The 23,272-nt window shown below is 42.7% G+C and overlaps 1 protein-coding gene across 1 annotated transcript; it reads left to right on the forward strand.

Moving 5' to 3' along the window:
- The first annotated feature begins 4,590 nt into the window (after window positions 1–4,590).
- LOC106576159 (patatin-like phospholipase domain-containing protein 2) lies at window positions 4,591–13,916 on the forward strand. Its single transcript, XM_014153107.2, has 9 exons — window positions 4,591–5,002; window positions 6,218–6,450; window positions 6,745–6,810; window positions 10,307–10,516; window positions 11,864–11,924; window positions 12,124–12,312; window positions 12,516–12,648; window positions 13,121–13,240; window positions 13,366–13,916. Exons 1-9 carry the CDS (start codon window positions 4,816–4,818, stop codon window positions 13,595–13,597), a joined length of 1,431 nt encoding a protein of 476 aa, XP_014008582.1. The 5' UTR covers window positions 4,591–4,815; the 3' UTR covers window positions 13,598–13,916.
- The last annotated feature ends 9,356 nt before the right edge of the window (window positions 13,917–23,272 follow it).

The following is a 23,272-nucleotide window of genomic DNA, read 5'->3' on the forward strand; positions in this document are numbered from 1 at the left end:
GTGCTCCATCATGCTGGAAAAGGCATTGTTCGTCACCAAACTGTCCCTGGATGGTTGGGAGAAGTTGCTCTCGGAGGATGTGTTGGTACCATTCTTTATTCATGGCTATGTTCTTAGGCAAAATTGTGAGTGAGCCCACTCCCTTGGCTGATAAGCAATCCCACACATGAATTATCTCAGGATGCTTTACTGTTGGCATGACACAGGACTGATGGTAGCGCTCACAATTGGAAAGGGGATTCATCAGAGAAAATGACTTTACCCCAGTCCTCAGCAGTCCAATCCCTGTACCTTTTGCAGAATATCAATCTGTCCCTGATGTTTTTCCTGGAGAGAAGTGGCTTCTTTTCTGCCCTTCTTGACACCTTGCCATCCTCCAAAAGTCTTTGCCTCACTGTGCGTGCAGATGCACTCACACCTGCCTGCTGCCATTCCTGAGCAAGCTCTGTACTGGTTGTGCCCTGATCCTACAGCTGAATCAACTTTAGGAGATGGTCATCGCGCTTGCTGGACTTTCTTGGGCGGCCTGAAGCATTCTTCACAACAATTGAACCGCTCTCCTTGAAGTTCTTGATGATCCGATAAATGGTTGATTTAGGTGCAATCTTACTGGCAGCAATATCCTTGCCTGTGAAGCCCTTTTTGTGCAAAGCAATGATGACAGCACATGTTTCCTTCCAGGTAACCATGATTGACAGAGGAAGAACAATGATTCCAAGAACCACCCTCCTTTTGAAGCTCCCAGTCTGTTATTCGAACTCAATCAACATGACAGAGTGATCTCCAGCCTTGTCCTCGTCAACACTTACACCTGTGTTAACGAGAGAATCATTGGCATGATGTCAGCTGGTCCTTTTGTGGCAGGGCAGAATTGCAGTGGAAATGTTTTGGGGGGATTCAGTTGATTTGCATGGCAAAGAGGGACTTTGCAATTAATTGCAATTCATCTGATCACTCTTCATATCATTCTGGAGTATATGCAAATTGCCATCATACAAACTGAGGCAGCAGACTTTGTGAAAATTAATATTTGTGTCATTCTCAAAACTTTTATCCACGACTGTACAATGAGTCCTTAATTTACAGCATTTCCCTCGTTTCCCTCCCTCACAACAAAAGATTTGCAAAAGTTGCCCAATTAGCAGGAGGGACGGGGGCAAATTCTTGTCGCATGAGGTGCTCAATGAATGAGGTCTGACATCATGTATAGCATGTTACTGTTCAGCCACAATGTTCCAATTTAGGCATTTATCAGTGCCCAAATCAGCCGTTTTCAACCCGTATATGAGTGTAAACGGCTAAATGTAACAACAAAACATTTATAAAAAGCAATCTATTAATATGGTTTTTGAACACTATAATTTGTTTACAAGCATGATTGCTGTACTTTTAGTTAATGGTTTACGCTGCTTGTTGGCCTTTAGCCAATCTGCGTTTTAAACTAGTTCAAAGCACTTGAATAAATCCAACTGGTATTTACGACTTCACAACTGGTAAATGCCAACCTCCCACTTGGTTACGAACACAGTATTACAAGACCCAACTCCTAAACCTTAACCAATCTCAATGTCACGCCCTGACCTTAGAGAGACGTTTTATTTCCTCTAGTTTGGTTAGGTCAGGGTGTGATGTGGGGTGGGCAATCTAGTTTTTGTATTTCTTTGTGTTTGGCCGAGTATGGTTCCTAATCAGAGGCAGCTGTCTATTGTTGTCTCTGATTGGGAATCATACTTAGGCAGCCCTTTTCCCCTCCTTCAGTTGTGGGATCTTGTTTTTGTACAGCTCAGTGAAAGCCTGCAGAACGTGATGGTCGTTTTCCTTTGGTTGTTATTTTGTTTAGTGTTCTTAGTATAAATAAAATTGAATCATGAGCACTTACCACCCTGCACCTTGGTCTCCTCCTTACGACGATCGTCACACTCAATTCCAAGCCCTCCCCCCATTTGGCATTGATAGGAATGATGAGAAGAACCTTCTTCCCCCACCTATCTGAAATGGGTCAGGTCATACAAAAACTACACAGTGGACCTTTAAGGCACACTTACAGAGAAAAGAGTCAGTCTTGGCAGTTCAACTCTGCCAATGTGTCAGCATTTTTGTAGGGTTCACATAACAAACCTCACTGAACAGTTACAATGCATTTTAAGTTTGGGCAAAGATCACTGGGAAATATGCAAATACTGTGCAATGACAGGCTAGTTCTTTTTGGCCACCAAACATGTTTCCCATATTTCACTGGCCATTCTGAAACTTTCTATTAGTTGTCTTCAGGAAAAGATCAAAATAACATCAACCTGAGCTGCTGCCACGGGACATTGTCTTTCTAAAGCAACTATAGACCTACACTGTTTAAGATTAGAGAGGACAGTCATTCATTTCAATTCAACAAGCTCAATGTAACATCGATAGGTTTAGGCTACTACTCTAATTTCCCCTTTACCCTTCATGAGGTTCCTACAACCTAGCCTACGAATGAAAGTTTGTAACGTAGGTGCACAGGTCGAGGGACAAGTTGGAGTAATCAAGCTGACAGACAGTGACACATTGAATACCGCCTTGCATCTAGCTGATCTACAGTGTAATCATTAGGCCAAACAGTTGCGAGCAAGAGTTTCTATTGGACAAATTCAAGTAGGTTTATCCACGTTTTGTTCCATTTAAGAAACTTTTTTCAACAGAATCGTCCGAGTGAATACACCACTGATCACCCGCACACACAGTTCACTTTCATAGCAGCCACATACGAACAGCATCATCACTTTGCTCGTTGTATAATTTCTTCTCGCATCTACGCGCTCTCCTCCTCTCACCTTTTCCGTTTGCTCATATGGTTCAGTGCACAACACAACAGCTGTCTGTGACCAAGCGAAAAAACCTTTCCAAGCCAAATCTTCATACAGTACCATAACCGCTAACCATTACACACAGCCTACATCATTGTCACCATATTAGCTAATGTCATAGTTAACATCGCTACTAGAACTAATGTGCTTGTTAACCCGCTAAAATCACGCAGTACAGTGTACAGCAAGCAGTTTAGCAGTTACACCGGCGGGACCCGACAGCCTTATTCTAAAAATGGATTAAATGAAAAAAAAATCCTCATGAATCTCCACACAATACCCCATAATGACAAAGCAATGTACTGTAGCTCTCTCTCTCTCTCTGCTGCTTCTGTTCAAAACTGTTCAACTATTGTCTTTCTCTCTCTTTGAGTCAACTACTCACCACATTTTATGCACTGCACTGCTAGCTAGCTTTAGATTAAGCTTCAATACTAGATTAATTCTCTGATCCTTTGATTGGGTGGCAACATGTCAGTTCATGTTGCAAGAGCTCTGATAGGTTGGAGGACGTCCTCCGGAAGTTGTCAAAATTACTGTGTAAGTCTATGGAAGGTTGATGAGAACCATGAGCCTCCTAGGTTTTGTATGGAAAACAGTGCACCGAGAGGATGGAAAATATCTGTTCTCCAGCTACACCATGGTGCTACCCCAGAGAGTGCTGTTGAGGCTACTGACCATTGCAAAACAGTGTGTTTTAATCTGTTTACGTGGTGACTTTAATATTTGTAGTATAGTTTTATCTAAAAAGGATAACTTTTTAATTGATCACTGTTTTAATTTTTATGAAAATCACTGAGTAGGATGGTCCTCCCCTCCCTCCTCTGAGGAGCCTCCACTGATACACCTAAGACCCTGCATTCTCAAGCCTTCAGCATGCTGCATCTCAGGGTAGTGAGGGTACTGCACTAACATATCGCATAGCATCAACACTTGCCAATATTGTTAACCTGACTTGGGATACGTGACAATCAATATGTCGCTACTTCTGAGGGAGAAGTTGGCGATCTCCTCCATCTTTCCTCTGCAGAAGGGTGGGAGCCGCACTCCATCAAACTCAAAGTATTTGCTCTCAAACTCTATCGGTGTCTTGGCGTATCTGCCTCGCTCTCGGCCATCCTCAAAACGGGCACCAAATGAAAATATCTTCGTAATCAATTCAAAGGTTATAATTAGATTTGTTTTGAGAGCGATAATTAGTTTCCTCTTGAGTATGGCTTGGCTAGGACTTGATAGTGCGCCTTCAGGCTTCAGCCAATCACGTCGTCGCAACGTGATGTAATTGGATGCGATCATGGAATGCCGCGTGCCTCCTCCTCAGCATCAACACCAGCACGCTGTGGTGGGGTATGCGCGTGCTCACTAGTCTCTGTAGCCGGAAGCATTCAAGATGATGCCGGTATGCCTGTTGTTCTTGGAAGATCAAATCAACAGATTAGGTTTTTCAATATACTTGAATGGCATCAGGAGCCAATGAAATGCTCCATGTTTGATCCGGGCGCTAGCCTATAGGCTCAAACCTGTTAATAATAAAGTTCCACTTGTCACAGTAATAGAAGGTAGGTGAAACAAATACAGATTTGAATGTAATATATTAGAATAGAATAGACATGAATGGTTTGCATCGCTCTCATGTGTTACGGATGCAGAATGTGGGGGCGTGCCTCCACCTGAAATAAGACTCAGCCTCCTTATGCGGATTGGCCAGACCTGCCCTGTTCTGGTATCGGGAAGATTATGGCAAATCAGCGCTCCAGCGATTCTCAGTACATAACTGTCGCTTTGTACCTATCACAAGAAGTGTAGATTGAGGAGTGTGCGCTAGTTTGAGCCGTCCTCTTTCGGGAAACTGTTGTTGACTTTCAGTAATGAAGGGAACTTGTCAAAGACTCCAAGGGTAACATTTTGGAGTCATTATTACAAGCGCATTTACCCAAACGTCTAGGTCCTCGCCAAGGACTGTCCACCCGGGATGTTCGACCTAACGAAGGAATGGAATCTGTCGTTCGCCGGCTGCGGGTTCCTGGGGATCTATCACATCGGAGTGGCCAGCTGCCTGCTGGAACAAGCGCCCTACCTCATCAAAGGTGCCACCAAGATTTACGGGGCTTCCGCCGGTGCCCTAACCGCCTCGGTGCTCGCCAGCCAGGCATCCATAGGTAGGCATCCAATACCCTACACTGGCCCTTTGAGTTCACCGCACCCTGTAATCAGTGGGCTGCCTGGATGGTGACTTTTACACAAAGTGGCAACTTTAGATTAGCAACTAAATTACCTTTAAAGAATAATCACTTGTGGCCTTGATACATGGGGGAAATTATTTAAACAATGCTTAAAACTTTGCTCTTATGTTGTTGATAGGTGGTTATACTGGTGCTCCTTTGTAGCTCAGTGTAGAGCATGGTGCTTTTGACGCCAGGGTAGTGGGTTCAATTCCCGGGTCCACACAGACACAAAATATATTCACACATGACTGTAAGTCTCTTTGGATAAAAGCGTCTGCTAAATGGCATGTATTATTTTCATGTAATAAACTACTAATTATTAAGAATTACATAATTACATGGTCAGAGCCAAAATGGCTGCCTGTGTATAAATATGGTAGCTACCATTGATAAATACCATCTGAGTCAGCTATAGGACTATTGACCTATTGGTCCTCTGGATCAGAGGCCTCCCAATGGTACTGATGGATCTCGCTGACTAGGGGAAAACAGAATCCTGATTAAGAGCAAACATGCCCCAGCTTGACATAGAACGTGACATAGAAAGCTCTTAGCTGAGTCTCTGTGTGATACCATGCCTCTTTCACTGTCTTTTAAACCCAATAACCTTATAGTGAAGAGACGAAGGACTGGGGAACTTAGTAAGTGTCCCAGTTGTGTCCTATCTAAATGAGAGCGAGAGAGAGTTAAACAGGGTGAGAGATTGAAAGAGTAATAGAGGGATAAAAATCAAGTGAACAGGAAGATCTAGGTTACTGTTCATGACCTCAGAGTTTCACTGTCACTCAGTGACTCCAATGTGTTCCACTGATAGTACGAGTAACATCCTTATTTCAGCCAGATAAGACTACCTCAGTATTTTTCTAATCACTTGATTTTCTTTACTGGAATTCTGTCTGTGTGTATAACAGTCTTGAGATCCATTCCATCCAAGTGTAGATAAGATGAACACACATAACTAGCTAAGTACAGGTGCAGAGCAGTAAATAAGTTAAACCAGTGGAGAAATGTTTTGTTGTGAGCTACAGATCACTGTTTAGTTCCCTTGAGAATCAATCTTCCTTTGAATAAAAAACATTATCCAATTCCTCCCAATGGAAGGCCCAAACACAACTAACAGACTGTCTCTCCGTCTCTCCCCTCCTCTAGCTAAGTGCTGTGAGGATGTGATCGAGACGGCCAAGGAGGCCCGGAAGCGTAACCTGGGTCCCCTTCACCCCTCCTTCAACCTGGTCAAGGTCATCAGGTTGGGCCTGGAGCGTGACCTGCCCGCCGACGCACACACACTCGCCTCCGGGAGGCTGTGTGTGTCACTCACTCGCGTGTCTGATGGACAAAACGTCATCGTGTCCGAGTTCAAGTCCAAGGAGGAGCTCATCCAGGTGAGTGTCCCCACTCAACCCACCTGGGCTGCTATTCACAAAACATATCCGAGTAGGAGTACTGATCTAGGATCAGTTGGATAAGGAGGTGGCACCTGATCCTAGATCAGTACTCGTACTATAAAACGCATTGTGAATATGGGCCCTGAACACCCATGAGCACTTGAGTTTTTCCATATCCCATACATGTTTGTCTTTTCAGCTCCTGGTCTTGCCATTGACAGTTTACATGAGATGTATGTAGTGTAAACTGGGTTGGACTGTGTAACATCTCTCTCTCTGATGTGTCTACAGGCACTGCTGTGTAGCTGTTTCATCCCCATATACTGTGGTCTGATCCCCCCATCCTTCCAAGGAGTGGTAAGTACCCAAGGCTCTAATGCCTCAACTGCTTTCTTACGTTTCCTTGAACACTGTTTCCTTGTTTTAAAAAAAAAAGCAGCAGATGTTAGACTGGGTTTATTATGGTCTCGTCTCTTATGCCTTTATTGCTCAGGTCATAGTCATAAGGAGGGTGTAGGTTCAAGCGTAGCACAATGTTGTGTTTTTCTGTTTGTGTGTACAGTGAGGGGAAAAAAGTATTTGATCCCCTCTACTGTCACGGCTCCTCCTCTGCAGTGCAGGGGCGGTTCCTCCTGCAGGCAGAGGAGGGTCGTTAGTGATTGGAGCTGGTGTGATTGGAGCCACCTGGGCTCAGGGTATTTAACAAACTGCTCCACTAACCTCTCTATCGCTTCACTTGCTCTCTCTCTCCCTGCTCCTCCAGGTATGATCCTGTTTTGTTTGTTCCTGTCACGTCCTGACCAGCAGAGGAAGTAATTGTATTAGTTTTGGTCAGGACGTGGCAGACGATTTGTGTTTTGTATGTTTTCTACTTTCTGTCTAGTTTAGTTTTTCTATGTTTAGGTTTGGGTGTTGGACTCTCAATTGGAGGCTGGTTGCCTCTGATTGAGAGTCCTATATATAGGTGTGTGTTTGGTTTGGGTTTTTGTGGGTAGTTGTATTTGCACTGCGTTATGTTAGCCTGCAAATCTGTTAGCTGTCGTTCCTGTTTCTTGTTTTTTCCGTTACTCACTTTATATAATTTATTAAAGTATGAGTATTCCGGTACCCGCTGCGCCTTGGTCTCATCTCTTCAACGACACATGTGACAGTTCCTTTGTTGGTTTATTTAGTTAACACTCAGTCATGTTTACACACACATATTCACGCATCCATGCACCCTACATACACCCTACATTATAACATTTCCACACCTCATTCCTTTTTCTTTGTTTAGAATTAATAGTTTTGTTTTATAATAAAGAACCTTTTGAATTGGCCTATACCGGTTGTTGATGTCCTCTCATTTTTGCCACAGGCTATGAGCCGGCCTGTGACACCACTGACAAAGAAATGATCAGTCTATAATTTTAATGGTAGGTTTATTTGAACAGTGAGAGACAGAATAACAACAAAAAAATCCAGAAAAACGCATGTCAAAAATGTTATAAATTGATTTGCATTTAAATAAGTATTTGACTCCTCTGCAAAACATGACTTAGTACTTGGTGGCAAAACCCTTGTTGGCAATCAGAGGTCAGACTCTCTCTCTGGTTGTTTGCTGTACATTGTGTACCATTCTGTCTCAGGTGAAGAACGGGCTCAGAGCCAAGTCTACATTGTGACTCAACACATTAACACACATACCTGTCGTATGTCCCATCTCTCTATATAGATGTATGACCCATCTCCCTATATAGATGTATGACCCATCTCCCTATATAGATGTATGACCCATCTCTCTATATAGATGTATGACCCATCTCTCTATATAGATGTATGACCCATCTCTCTATATAGATGTATGACCCATCTCTCTCTATAGATGTATGACCCATCTCTCTCTATAGATGTATGACCCATCTCTCTCTATAGATGTATGACCCATCTCTCTCTATAGATGTATGACCCATCTCTCTATATAGATGTATGACCCATCTCTCTATATAGATGTATGACCCATCTCTCTATATAGATGTATGACCCATCTCTCTATATAGATGTATGACCCATCTCTATATAGATGTATGACCCATCTCTCTATATAGATGTATGACCCATCTCTCTATATAGATGTATGACCCATATATAGATGTATGCCCCATATATAGATGTATACTTATTTCCCTCATTAAAATGCAAATCAATTTATAACATTTTTGACATGCGTTTTTCTGGATTTTTTTGTTATTCTGTCTCTAACTGTTCAAATAAACCTACTGTAACAGTAGTCGTAATGGATGGACCAAGGCGCAGCGGGTATGTGAATGCTCATTTTTATTAATTCAAAACGAAAACGATAAACGGGACAACAAACAGTCTTGCAGGCAACACACAGCTATGCTAAGAACAACCTCCCACAAATCCCATGACAAACACATTCCTATTTATAGGACCTTCAATCAGAGGCAATGATAGACAGCTGCCTCCAATTGAAGGCCCCAACCCCAATTACCTAAACATAGAAATAGAAATGACTAGACAGAACATAGAAATACACTAACATAGAACAATGACAAAAACCCCGGAATACATAAACCAAACACCCCTCTACATACACACACACCCCAAACCATATAAAACAAATACCCCCTGCCACGTCCTGACCAAACTATAATAACAAATAACCCCTTTACTGGTCAGGACGTGACACCTACCATTAAAATTATAGACTGATAATTTCTTTGTCAGTGGGCAAACGTACAAAATCAGCAGGGGATCAAATACTTTTTTCCCTCACTGTATAGATGTATGCCCCATCTCTCTATTTAGATATATGCCCTATACTAGGTCTATTATGACAAATATATAGAACAGTCATAAATGACTTATAAACAGCATATCTGAGGGCATGAAGTTGAACTTTCTGCCAGTTGATGGAGCATGTACTTTTTCAGAATAATGTGCATACTATTTATTTAAGTTTCTTGTGAAAGTGATGAAGTTTCATTTCAACTAGATTTCATCACTGGACTCGTAACAGTTGGCTTTGACACTCTGAACAAGGATATATAGTGCATTCTTTGCCCTCAGCCCTGAACTCTCTTTGCTAAACTCACTGCCAAGTTCAGTCTTGATCATGCTTTGGAACTGGGCAATGCTATCCTTTTTCCCCTTCAGATGTTCTCTGCCTTTTACACTGGAAAACTATGAATTCATTTTGAAATGTTAGAGGGTAGCATCTGAACTTGAAATGGAGCTGCATCGGATAATTACATGAGACTGGTGTAAAAATGGATTCAGTTGGTAGAGCATGGCGTTTGCAACGCCAGGGTTGTGGGTTCGATTCCCACGGGGGACCAGTACGGAAGAAAAAAATGTATGAAATGTATGCATTCACTACTGTAAGTCGCTCTGGATAAGAGCGTCTGCTAAATGACTAAAATGTCAAATGTAGTAATTTCAGATTGTTTGGTCATGAGTTGGCAGTGTGGAGAAGCTGGCTAAGGGGAAATCTGACATGCCTAAAATGCCCTCAAGAGGGGAATGTTTCCTTGAATATGTTGTTTCATATCATATTACATTTCAGTGATAACCGAGTTGGGTTATAAGTTACATATTTTTTTAGCAGAAGATAGGCAGAGGAAGTCAACAACAAATATTTATAATATATAAATAGAGATTTAGAACAGTCATCCTCTCAGCCCTGAGACGTCTGGACTACAGTATGCCTGGGGTGTTGTTCTGTGGAAAGGCCGTTGTCCTGGAAATAGTCAAACAGATAAGGCTTGTTTATAGTTGTGCATGGGTCTAAAAACACCCAGTAGTCTCACTTTCTCTCTCCCTCCCTCTCTCCCCCCTCTTCTCTCTCCAGCGTTATGTGGATGGGGGGATCAGTGACAACCTTCCACAGTCAGAGCTGAAGAACACCATCAGCATTTCTCCGTTCTCCGGCGAGAGCGACATCTGTCCCCGGGACACCTCCTTCAAATTCCACGAGCTGCGCTTCACCAACACCTCCATCCAGATTAACCTGGACAATATGTACCGCCTCAGCAATGCCCTGTTCCCCCCAGAACCCAAGGTAGGTCGACCGCTATGACTGCTTACCAATGCGTTATGCATGGCCCTGGGAATGTGTTATGAAGTCCTTATGTAGGCCCTGTTCCCAAAGGTAGGATAGAGGATCAGGATGCCCCTTAGTCCCATTCATCAGATGGGTTGTTTATGACTACTTGTAAATAGAAGCCTTATGTATGGGTTATGTGTTATGAAATCCTTATTTAGGTACCCTTGAAATAGTCTAAACATTCTATACATTTCTGTAGGAGAGCGTAGTAGTCTGGTATGGGAGACTGGGCCCCTGATCTTCCACTATCCTATTCCCTGATTATATAACCCCAACTCCCCCATTTCACCCCTTACCCTGTCTCCTCTTTGGACTCTACCCTTACCCCCCATACTTCCTATCTGAACTTTGCCCTCTCCTGTTGCTCCCTAACTCCACAGTGATCAATACTGGCAGGACATTATTGGCTTCTGTCCTTGTTGAATTACATTTCCTGTATTGCACATTCTTCTTCACTGTCTGGATAATAACATGGGAGTCAACTTTTAGCGTCAGGTGAACTTTGCCCTCTTTGAGGTTGGTCTGTGTCTCTTGGTTCAGTTTTCGCTCTGTTATTATTGTTGCTGCAATCCAAGATCAGCCACTGTCTTTTCCCTTCATGTGTACCTGGAATGTTGTAACTGGAATTTGGGGATTATGCCAAATCCCACCGACAGAGCCATGTGCAGAGGCCCTACTTAGAAAAGGAAGTGTGTCTTTCACTTGACTCTGCCACCTTTGACATAGTGTTTACACATGGCATGCACAGACACACACATAGAAGACTCCACCCGACCTTTTCCCTCACGTGTAATAGTGTTTAACCTACCCTGACTAAATTCACACATATGTAGTGCCACTGAAGCTAGCTGTCCAGATACCTCTCTCCCTGTTGCTTTGTTGTTATAGGAACACAGAATAAGGAGTAGCCAGACAACAGAAAGAACTCTGCCACATTGACCTTTAACCCCTAGTCAAACACTTCCTAGATTGTTGTCCATTCAAAAATACAGGAGCCTATTGCACAGGAGGGTTCTGGTTGATATTAGTCATTCCCCTCTGTTTTATGTGGTTATAAACAGCTGTACTTGTTTAATACGGTTGTTAACTGTCAGCGATAACATGATTGCTAATCAGTCAGTGGTAGTGATAGTTAGAACTAATTACATAATAAATGTGAGATCATGCTCTGTATCTTGTGTGGGTGGGTATATCTGAGTCCCAATGATCCTGTGATATGAGTATGTCTTATATTTATTCAATTTACCTCTTGCATATGATCTACTACCTCAATAGGTATGATCTATGTGTTTTCTCTGACAGGTCATGGCAGAGATATGTCAGAGTGGCTACAAGGATGCCCTTCGCTTTCTTGAGGAGAACCGTGAGTATTACTATGTTGCCTTTGACAGTAATAGTGGGCTGTGCTAAGATCATAAGCTACTGTGATATACAGTACATGCAGTGAGTATCAATGATGTACAGGGTTCAACATGAAGTATAGAGTAAACCAGCACTTATTTATGGGGTAATATTTTTATGCTGTGTTACAAAGATGATGAATGTATTGTTTATGACGTCAGATCTGCTGAAGCTGGAGTGTCCGACTGCCGGCCCCAACCTATCAGAAGCCATACACACCTGCTGCTGCAAGCCCATCCCCACGGAAACCACTAAGGACTGGATGCTCCGCCGGCTCCGCCTCCTCAGGAAGCGGCACTGGTGGCTGGACGAGCAGATTGTTGACAACCTGCCTACCCAAATCAAAAAAGGTAGATAGGAAGTTAACCTAGACTCAGATCTTTTCTGCTCAAAGCTGTTAGAAACTGTTGTTATCTAGTTATAACACTGACATTAACATTGTGTTGTCGCTGCGCTCTTGTCAGTGACGTGTGGTTGTTGTGTGTATCTGAAAGTCATCTGAGGCTGTGCCCGTGTCAGCGAAGTGTGACATATTGTGTCTCTATGACTGTAGTGTTCTGTGAGGCGTGCCAGCAGAAGCCGGGTCTGTATGCTCAGGTGTCCGAGATGCTGCCGGTCAGAGTGGCCTCCTACATGCTCCTGCCCTGCACACTACCTGTGGTATCAGCCTACTCAGTGGGCAAGAGGTAAGTCTACATCCTATACCACTACTAGTGCTACCTACCACAAACTAACAAGCCCTCAATGAACTCTATGCAGTCACAGTAGCTCAAACAGCAACCAATGACAACAGTAATGCTAACAAATCAGCTTTTAAAAAGCCCAGAAATATCCTTTAGCATAACTAACCTTTAGCATAACTTGCCTTTAGCATAACTAGCCTTTAGCATACAGCAGCCAATACCTTCAAACTAGCCCTGACAGCAACTACTGACAACAAAGTAGTCTTTAAAGTAGTCACTAGCCCACCACAGCAACCAAATAACACTGTGAACGCAAACAAACTAGGAATACAAATAGAATCAATTTGAATGTGCTGCACAGGGACTCCATCTAGTTGGCAAGTCAATCCACCACAGGAATTGTTGAGAACTGACCCCCCCCCCCGCTTGCACATCACAGCACATTGACTCTTCTTGTCCCTCTCCTGTAATCCAGGTTTGTGGAGTGGATCCCCGAGGTGCCTGCAGATATGCGTTGGCTAGCTGGGGTGGCTGGGGATGTGGCTGGGAGCGTGTACAGACATACCTGGAGAGGAGCACCAGCAGACATAACCAGGTGAGAGACATGGAATTACTACTACTGGGTTATATTATGGATGGATGGAGTCTACTTGTAGATTTGGATGCCTGTCATACAGTATGAATAAAGTCTAATGGTCTTGTGTGTTTTTCTTTTTGCAGTGATGGTTCCCGGAGGAATTGCATGAGCCTGCCCCTACCCCTGGACAGTGACGGACACAGTGAGAGAGACTGTCACCTCTCCGGGTTCGCTCTCTCTGCTCTTGACCTCCAAAGCCAATACTGGAACATCCCCACCGCCCCCTCTTCCCACCGCCGCACCAGCCCCCTCATGCTCAGCCCCTCCCCACGACAGATCTGCTTCTTTGTTGGCTCGCAGGACGAGAGTGACTGACAGTCCCATCCACCAATGAGAGGACACTGTGACTTTGTTTTAAAAGATGATAGGACAGTCCAGCTCAAGATCCCTCCCACAGGGCCTGTCTATAGGCTATAGGAACTGTGAAGGGTGGTTTGGGATGGACAAATGATGGTCATGTGATTGAATAGCTTTGGGATCCAGAACTGTTGCTATAGACATACTAATCATGTATTTTGATCACTCCACCATCCATATTTTATTCTACAGTACACATTGTAAAACAATTTACCTGCTCACCACCAAAGACCTCTGCAAGTGAATTATTTTTTGAAATTATACATTTTATAACTAACTATGTCTAGTTTTTCCAGATAACTTGTTGTCACTACAACTATACCTACCTACCTACCTACCTACCTACCTACCTACCTACCTACCTACCTACCTACCACCTACCTACCTACCTACCTACCTACCTACCTACCTACCTACCACCACCTACCTACCTACCTACCTACCTACCTACCTACCTACCTACAGTACCTACCTACCAGAGGAGGCTGGTGGAAGGAGCTATAGGATGACTGGCTCATTGTAATGGCTGGAATATAATAAATAGAAACGTATCAACCACATCAAACAGGGGCGGCAGGTAGCCTAGTGGTTAGAGCTTTGGGCCAGTAACCGAAATGTTGCTGGATTGAATCCCCGAGCTGACATGGTCAAAATCTGCCGTTATGCCCCTGAAAAAGGCAGTTAACCCACTGTTCCCCAGTAGGCTGTCATTGTAATTAAGAATTTGTTCTTAACTGACTTTCCTAGTTAAATTAAAATAAAAAACATATGGAAACCACGTTTGACTCTGTTCCATTAATTCCATTCCAGCCAATACAATGAGCCTGTCCTCCTATAGCTCCTCCCACCAGCCTCCTCTGCTACCTACCTACAGTACACAGGAGGTTGGTAGCACCTTAATTGGGGGGATGGGCTCATGGTAATGGCGGTAGTGGAATGGTATCAAAAACATGGTTTCCATATGTTTTCTCTTCCAGACATTATTATGAGGTGTCCTCCCCTCAGCAGCCTCCTTTGCTACAGTACCTACCTACATGTGTTCATTGAAATGTAGCATTCATTCCTAACGGACTGTTGACTTCCTTGACTATGAGCTGTGTGTTTTCCTGACTACTATTAGACAGGACCCTTGAACTGAACTAGGAACTACTGTGATGCAAGAAATATGTATCACAATATTCTTGAAAGTTCCTTTCAGAACTTCTCTTAATGTTGACCATTGCTTTTGCACAATAACTTTAGTTGCATAGGATTCACAATTTTTATATGGCATCTTCAAATGGGTCATTCACATGAAACCCGTATTAAAATGTATGTAGAAAATTGAGTTACAAAACCATGTTGCATCTGCAAAATCAACTATCATTCAGAGGACTAAGATGTCTAGTTTTTGGGAAAGTGTCTTATTTTAAATACATTTGACATTTTCGCCAGAATTTTGTAATTTTTTGTACCCCAAATTCCCTTTACTGAAATACTTTCGGGTTAAATTCTCAGGTCATTTTATAAAAAAAATATATATATTTAGGAAAACCTAATTTCATATGAATAAAACACAAAATATGTTGCTGTAATTTGTCCATAAATCATAAAAATGGTATACATTTATAATTAAATGCTTCAGAGTTCAAGTAACCGACACATCTCAACATCCACTGTTCAGAGGAGACTGCATGAATCAGGCCTTCATGGTCTACTTGCTCCATAGAAATCACTACTAAAGGACACCAATAATAGGAAGAGACTTGCTTGGGCCAAGAAACACGGGCAATGGACATTAGCCCGGTGGAAATCTATCCTTTGGTCTGATGAGTCCAAATTAGAAGTTTAGAGTAGGCGAACTGATGATCTCTGCATGTGTAGTTCCCACCGTGAAGCATGGAGGAAGTGTGATGGTGTGGGGGTGCTTTGCTGGTGCCACTGTGATTTATTTAGTAATGAAGTCACATTTAACCAGTATTGCTACCACAGCATTCTGCAGCGATACACCATCCCATCTGGTTCGCACTTAGTGGGACTGTCATTTGTTTTTCAACAGGACAATGACCCAAAACACACCTCCGGGCTGTGTAAGGGCTATTTGACCAAGAAGGAGAGTGAAGGAGTGCTGCATCAGATGACCTGGCTTCCACAATCACCCGACCTCAACCCAATTGAGATGGTTTGGTATGAGTTGGACCGCAAAGTGAAGGAAAAGCAGCCAGCAAGTGCTCAGCATATGTAGGAACTCCTTCAAGACTGTTGGAAAAGCATTCCAGGTGACAACCTCATGAAGCTGGTTGAGAGAATGCCAAGAGTGTGCAAAGCTGTCATCAAGGCAAAGGGTGGCTACATTGAAGAATCAAACATAAAATATATTTTGATTTGTTTAACACTCTTTTGGTTACTACATGATTCCATGTGTTATTTCATAGTTTTGATGTCTTCACTAATATTCTACAATGTAGAAAATAGTAAAAATTAGAAGTTTGGCTGTATAGATGGATGTCATGTTCCCATCAAGTGTCCATCAACTCCTGATGCTGAGGAGTACAGGAACCGTAAGAACTGGTCTTCCATCAATGTTCAGGGTGTATGCACTCTTAATTTAGAGTTTTCAAACATTGTTGCCCGTTGGAAAGGCGCAACTCACGATTCAAGGATTTTTCTCAACTCTTTATTGTGTGCTCAGTTTCAGAGAGGACAACATAGTGGACTACTACCTGGTGACAGTGGATATGGTCAGAGTAACTTTTTATTCACACCATACATAAATCCTACAACAGGTGAGCAGCAAAGATATAACAGAGCTCGTATCTGCACGAGCGTATGTTTGGAGTATGGAAAAATCGATTCCAATGTTTACGCAATACACTACGTTTCAAGTGTTAGTGTAGGTTCCTTGTTCCTTGTCAAATATTTGCTTATTGGTGAAATCAGCAATCAGAAAATATCTTTAAGTAAATCAATCAAAAACCTTTATTAATGCAATTGCAGACAGAAGTTGACAACGGGAACATAGCACGCATGTTTCTGAGTAAGTTCTGCAAAATAGGAAAGGTTCCAAGTTGCTTTAATATGCTTGCAGTCAACCCCTAGTGATGTAATTGCCTACGTCAACACCTTCTACTCATGAGACCAAGCCCATGCATATACAGATACACAAACTTGCAGGAGAGACAATAGTTCCAGTGTTTTCTAAGGGCTCAGCAGTAATTTTCCACATCCCAAGTTGCTTTATAGTGGTATGTCTGACTTGTCTCATCTCTTTCACTCCCCTGCAGGGTTCTGTGTCTATGAATCTCTTTTAGAAGCTAAAGAAACGCACACCTATTTAGGCGAGGTGCTGGCTAGCGGAGTAGAACACTTTAAAAAAAATAAAGGAGAGCCGCACGCTCTAGGAGCTCAGATGCAAAAATATTTATGTCCAACGTTTCGACAGACAAGCTGTCTTCATCAGGGTGTAATGACAAACACTGCAAGGTGACTCGTTTATATAGTGTCAAAAGACACACACAGGTGTCTGTAATCACGGCCATGTGTGGCCTGATATCATTGGTTAATTCTCATATATTAAAATAGCATACAAAAAACATAAATGGATAGCGTACAATCATAGATACAATTTGGCTACATAAGCCTACAAACATTTACAATAGCAAAATCACAATAATCACAAGAATGGCTTCAGATCAAAGTCTACATTGAGACCGAAGGGAGCAAGGGTCTTTAAATTAAAGATCCAGGCAGCTCCTCGTTTTAACAATAAATTGTCGAGGTCACCCCCTCTCCTAGGGAGGGTGACATGTTCGATGCCAATATAACGTAGAGATGAAATCGAGTGGTTTTCTTCCAAAAAGTGGGCCGTAACTGAGTAAGTGGAGTTTTTGCACCTAAATGTGCTACGATGCTCCGAGATTCGTACTTTTAATTTGCGCTTTGTTTTACCCACATCATTTTTACCACAAGAACAAGTTATAAGATAAATAACTACGTTAGTGGTCCACGTGATAACACCTTTGATTGGGATCTGTTTCCCTGTTTGGGGGTGTTTGAAGGATCTACATTTATAAGTGCCATTGCATTGAGCACAGCCATTACATTTGTAGTTTCCATCCAGTAGGGGAGCAAATAGACATTGTGCAGGGATATCTTGGGGTGGTAAATCAGAGTTTACCAAGTGATCTCTGAGGTTTCTGCCCCGCGAGAATACGACCAAGGGAAGGTCCGAAAACACATTACCGATACTATTATCGGATCTTAGAATGTGCCAATGTTTGTGAACATTCCCTTAATTTGTTCAGAGCACTTTGAATAGCGGGTAGTTAGAACGCAAGAATGCGTCCTCTCCTTGAATTTTCTTTGCGTCTCTTTTTTACAAATACTTTTGATTCGACAGAATTGGCTGTAGGGCAAAGTGTTTTTCAAGGGAAGTGGGTGACAACTGTCAGCCCTCAACAAACTGTTAAGCTCAGTAGGTTTCCTGTAAAGATCAGTGTATAGAATACTATCTTCACACAAGATCAGAAGATCAAGAAAACTGATTTGACGTGTATCAGATTGCATAGTAAATCTCAGATGCTCAGAACAGGAGTTAAGAAAAGCATGGAACGCCTGGAGCTGTTTTGCATCAACCCTCCATAGAACAAAAATATCATCAATATACCGTTTCCAAATAATGATGTTAGGCATGAAAACATTTTTGAGAGGGTTGAAAATAAATTGTTTCTCCATGTAACCCACATACAAATTAGCATAGTTAGGAGCCATGGGGGATCCCATAGCAGTACCCTTCGTTTGAATAAAGAAATCATTTAGAAACATGATGTAGTTGTGTGTGAGTACTATTTCAGCCATTGTTATAATGCAGGAACTGGAAGGTAGTTCATTAGGGTCAAGTTGCAGAAGAAAATGTTCCATAACTTCAATACCGCCCTCGTGTGGAATATTTGTTTATAACGACTCAACATCAAAAGTAACTAACAAAGTATTCTCAGGGAGAGGATCAAGAGCTTCAATGATAGAGATCATACTGCTGGTGTCCTTTACAAAGGAGGGGAGCTGTTCTGAGATCATACTGCTGGTGTTCTTTACAAAGGAGGGGAGCTGTTCTGAGATCATACTGCTGGTGTCCTTTACAAAGGAGGGGAGCTGTTCTGAGATCATACTGCTGGTGTCCTTTACAAAGGAGGGGAGCTGTTCTGAGACCATACTGCTGGTGTCCTTTTCAAAGGAGGGGAGCTGTTCTGCGAGTGGTCTAATCAAAAAGTCAACAAAGGTAGATAGAGGGGCCATTACTGCATCAATGCCCGCTACAATAGGGCGTCCTGGAGGTTTTGTAACATTCTTGTGTAATTACGGCAGAACAGTCCTGTGGTCTCCCTTCTGCTAGTAGGTTGTTTCTCATTACCTCTCTTTATAAAGTATATAAACCCACATTCAAACTCCATCCGTCTCATAGGCTCAACCTGACTCCTGAACAGCTCAGTGATTATAGAACCTGAGTGTGAGTGTGAAATGATGTCTCCTTCTTCTGCTCGTTGGCTAGAGCCTTCTTTTTCATCTTTCTTTCCGGCCTTTTGGTCTGGGCCCGCTGCTTCTGTCCTTTGGCTCGAACCTTCTTCCTCCTTCAGATGTTCTCGGGGCCCTGCTCTCCCTTCCTCCAGTCGCTCATCTATGGCTTCCACTCTGGGAGATGCTTGCAGTAGGAGAGATGATGCCAGCTGGACATCTCCACTACCTGGATTGCAATCGGTGTTGCCATGGTCACCTGGAAGGGTCCCATCCATCTTGGCTGGTTCCATTTTCTTTTATGGACTCATAGTTTCACGCAGACTCCTACGCTGATGGCCAGAGCATCTGGATCCTCACCTGGGATTGGTCCTGCTGCTTCCTAGTGTGAGAGTGGAGAAAACTGACAATAGAAGTTAGTTCTTTCATGTACTCATTGTGATCACACTGTGCCTCAGTTATGTTTATCTTTCGGTCAGTCATAGGTCTCACTCCTTGGGTGTTCAATGGTCGTCTTGTTAACATTTCATAAGGTGTACACCCAATACCTTTGTTAAGGCTGGTACGCATTTTCATGAGGACAAGGGGCAATCCCTCTACCCATGTCATTCCTGTGGAATGGCATAGTTTGGCAAGGGAGCCTTTCAGGGTCTGATTAGCCCTCTCAGTAACTCCCGTTACTCCGCGGGTGATAGTTGGACACAAACTTCTGGTCAACACTCATCATTTTGGCCATTTGGGCAACCACATCTCCTATGAGATGGGTCCCATTGTCTGCAGACAAAACCTCAGGCACTTCGAACCTGAGTATACAGTGAGGGAAAAAAGTATTTGATCCCCTGCTGATTTTGTACGTTTGCCCACTGACAAAGAAATGATCAGTCTATAAATTTAATGGTAGGTTTATTTGAACAGTGAGAGACAGAATAACAACAAAAAAATCAAGAAAAACGCATGTCAAAAACGTTATAAATTGATTTGCATTTTAATGAGGGAAATAAGTATTTGGCCCCCTCTGCAAAACATGACTTAGTACTTGGTGGCAAAACCCTTGTTGGAAGTCACAGAGGTCAGACGTTTCTTGTAGTTGGCCACCAGGTTTGCACACATCTCAGGAGGGATTTTGTCCCTCTCCTCTTTGCAGATCTTCTCCAAGTCATTACAACCTCTCTGGGCTAGGTGGGACGTGACCGTCCCACTCTATTCAACAGCCAGTGGAACAGCGTGGTGCAAAATACAAAAACCAAAAAAAATGCAATAATTTCAATTTTTCAAATATACGACTATTTTACACCATTTTAAAGATAAGACTCTCGTTAATCTAACCACATTGTCCGATTTCAAAAAGGCTTTACAGCGAAAGCAAAACATTAGATTATGTTAGGAGAGTACATGGCCAAAAATAATCACACAGCCATTTTCCAAGCAAGCATATATGTCACAAAAACCCAAAACACAGCTAAATGAAGCACTAACCTTTGATGATCTTCATCAGATGACACTCCTAGGACATTATGTTATACAATACATGCATGTTTTGTTCAATCAAGTTCATATTTATATCAAAAAAACGCTTTTTACATTGGCGTGTGATGTTCAGAAAATGTATTCCCACCGAAAACTTCCGGTGAATTTACTAAATTACTCATCATAAACGTTGACAAAATACATAACAATTATTTTAAAAATTATAGATACACAACTCCTTTATGCAATCGCTATGTCAGATTTTAAAATAGCTTTTTGGCGAAAGCCCATTTGGCAATATTCTGAGTACATAGCTCAGCCATCACGGCTAGCTATTTTGACACCCGCCAAGTTCGGCACACTAAACTCAGAATTAGTATTCGAAAAATTGTATTACCTTTGCTGATCTTCGTCAGAATGCACTCCCAGGACTGCTACTTCCACAAGAAATGTTGTTTTTGTTCCAAATAATCCATAGTTATGTCCAAATACCTCCGTTTTTTTCGTGCGTTCAGGTCACTATCCAAAGGGTAACGCGCGAGCGCATTTCGAGACAAAAAAATTACAAATGTTCCATTACCGTACTTAGAAGCATGTCAAACGCTGTTTAAAATCATTTTTTATGGCATTTTTCTCGTAAAATAGCGATAATATTCCAACCGGACAATAGTGTATTCATTCAAAGAGGAAAAGAAAAAACAGCGTGGTCGCGTGAACGCGCATATCCAATCTCTTTTTCACCAGGCAGACCACTGAGAAACTGAGCTACTATACTCTGCCCAGAGAAGGAGACGCCTCAATCCGCTTTCTGAAGGCTTTAGAGAGCCAATGGAAGCCTTAGAAAGTGCTACGTAACCCCACAGATAGTGTAGTTTTGATTGAGAATCAAAAGAAGAACTACAAATTCTCAGACAGGCCACTTCCTGCTTGGAATTTTCAGGTTTTTGCCTGCCATATGAGTTCTGTTTTTTCTATGGGATTAAGGTCTGGAGACTGGCTAGGCCACTCCAGGACCTTAATGTGCTTCTTCTTGAGCCACACCTTTGTTGCCTTGGCCGTGGGTTTTGGGTAATTGTCATGCTGGAATACCCATCCACGACCCATTTTCAATGCCATGGCTGAGGGAAGGAGGTTCTCACCCAAGATCTGACGGTACATGGCCCCGTCCATCGTCCCTTTGATGCGGTGAAGTTGTCCTGTCCCCTTAGCAGAAAAACACCCCCAAAGCATAATGTTTCCACCTCCATGTTTGACGGTGGGGATGGTGTTCTTGGGATCATAGGCAGCATTCCTCCTCCTCCAAACACGGCGAGTTGAGTTGATGCCAAACAGCTCCATTTTGGTCTCATCTGACCACAACACTTTCACCCAGTTGTCCTCTGAATCATTCAGATGTTCATTGGCAAACTTCAGACGGGCATGTATATGTGATTTCTTGAGCAGGGGGACCTTGCGGGCGCTGCAGGATTTCAGTCCTTCACGGCATAGTGTGTTACCAATTGTTTTCTTGATGACTATGGTCCCAGCTGCCTTGAGATCATTGGCAAGATCCTCCCGTGTTGTTCTGGGCTGATTTCTCATCATTCTCATGATCATTGCAACTCCACGAGGTGAGATCTTGCTTGGAGCCCCAGGCCAAGGGAGATTGACAGTTCTTTTGTGTTTCTTCCATTTGCGAATAATCGCACCAACTGTTGTCACCTTCTCACCAAGCTGCTTGGCGATGGTCTTGTAGCCCATTCCAGCCTTGTGTAGGTCTACAATCTTGTCCCTGACATCCTTGGAGAGCTCTTTGGTCTTGGCCAAGGTGGAGAGTTTGGAATCTGATTGATTGATTGCTTATGTGGACAGGTGTCTTTTATACAGTTAACAAACTGAGATTAGGAGCACTCCCTTTAAGAGTGTGCTCCTAATCTCAGCTTGTTACCTGTATAAAAGACACCTGGGAGCCAGAAATCTTTCTGATTGAGAGGGGGTCAAATACTTATTTCCCTCATTAAAATGCAAATCAATTTATAACATTTTTGACATACGTTTTTCTGGATTTTTTTGTTGTTATTCTGTCTCTCACTGTTCAAATAAACCTACCATTAAAATTATAGACTGATCATTTCTTTGTCAGTGGGCAAACGTACAAAATCAGCAGGGGATCAAATACTTTTTTCTCTCACTGTAATTTCCTTGACTAGCTATTTTGCAACTGTTCGCGCATCGCAGTTGGTGGTGGGAAATGCTTCCACCCACCTGTTAAACCTGTCAATTATCACCAGGCAGCATCTCTCTCTTTCTTTTTGCTCTACCATGTCTATGAAATCCATAGCAAGGTGGAGAAAATATTATTTTGGAGTGGGTAACTTCCCTGGTCGCAGTGGAGTTCCCTTGTCTATGTTATATAATAGTATGTCGCGCAACGATAAATGAACTGTTTTACATGCTGATTCAAATTTGGGCAAAACCATTGGGCCGAAATCTCTCCTCCACCATGTCCCCGCTTGACGAATGGCTCACTCCATGAGCCAATCGGCAAACAGTTGAGATCATGGTTAATGGTAAACAGGGCATGCAAGACAAGAGATGTAGCCATAAGCCAGACCTATTAGTAAACCCTCTTGCTCTCCAAACCCCACTCCATGACAAACAAACCCCAATAGCATATGCTGAGTCTGAGTAGAAAGT

Source organism: Salmo salar, chromosome ssa17 (genome assembly GCF_905237065.1).
Source record: "Salmo salar chromosome ssa17, Ssal_v3.1, whole genome shotgun sequence".
NCBI lineage: Eukaryota > Metazoa > Chordata > Actinopteri > Salmoniformes > Salmonidae > Salmo > Salmo salar.

Bases quoted from the DNA above. Each gene is read 5' to 3' on its own strand.
- LOC106576159 (XM_014153107.2), top strand. From the start codon at position 4,816: ATGTTCGACCTAACGAAGGAATGGAATCTGTCGTTCGCCGGCTGCGGG. The intron at 10,517-11,863 runs GTAGGTCGACCG...TTTCTCTGACAG, and splicing joins TGTTCCCCCCAGAACCCAAG to GTCATGGCAGAGATATGTCA. The intron at 11,925-12,123 runs GTGAGTATTACT...TTATGACGTCAG, and splicing joins TCGCTTTCTTGAGGAGAACC to ATCTGCTGAAGCTGGAGTGT.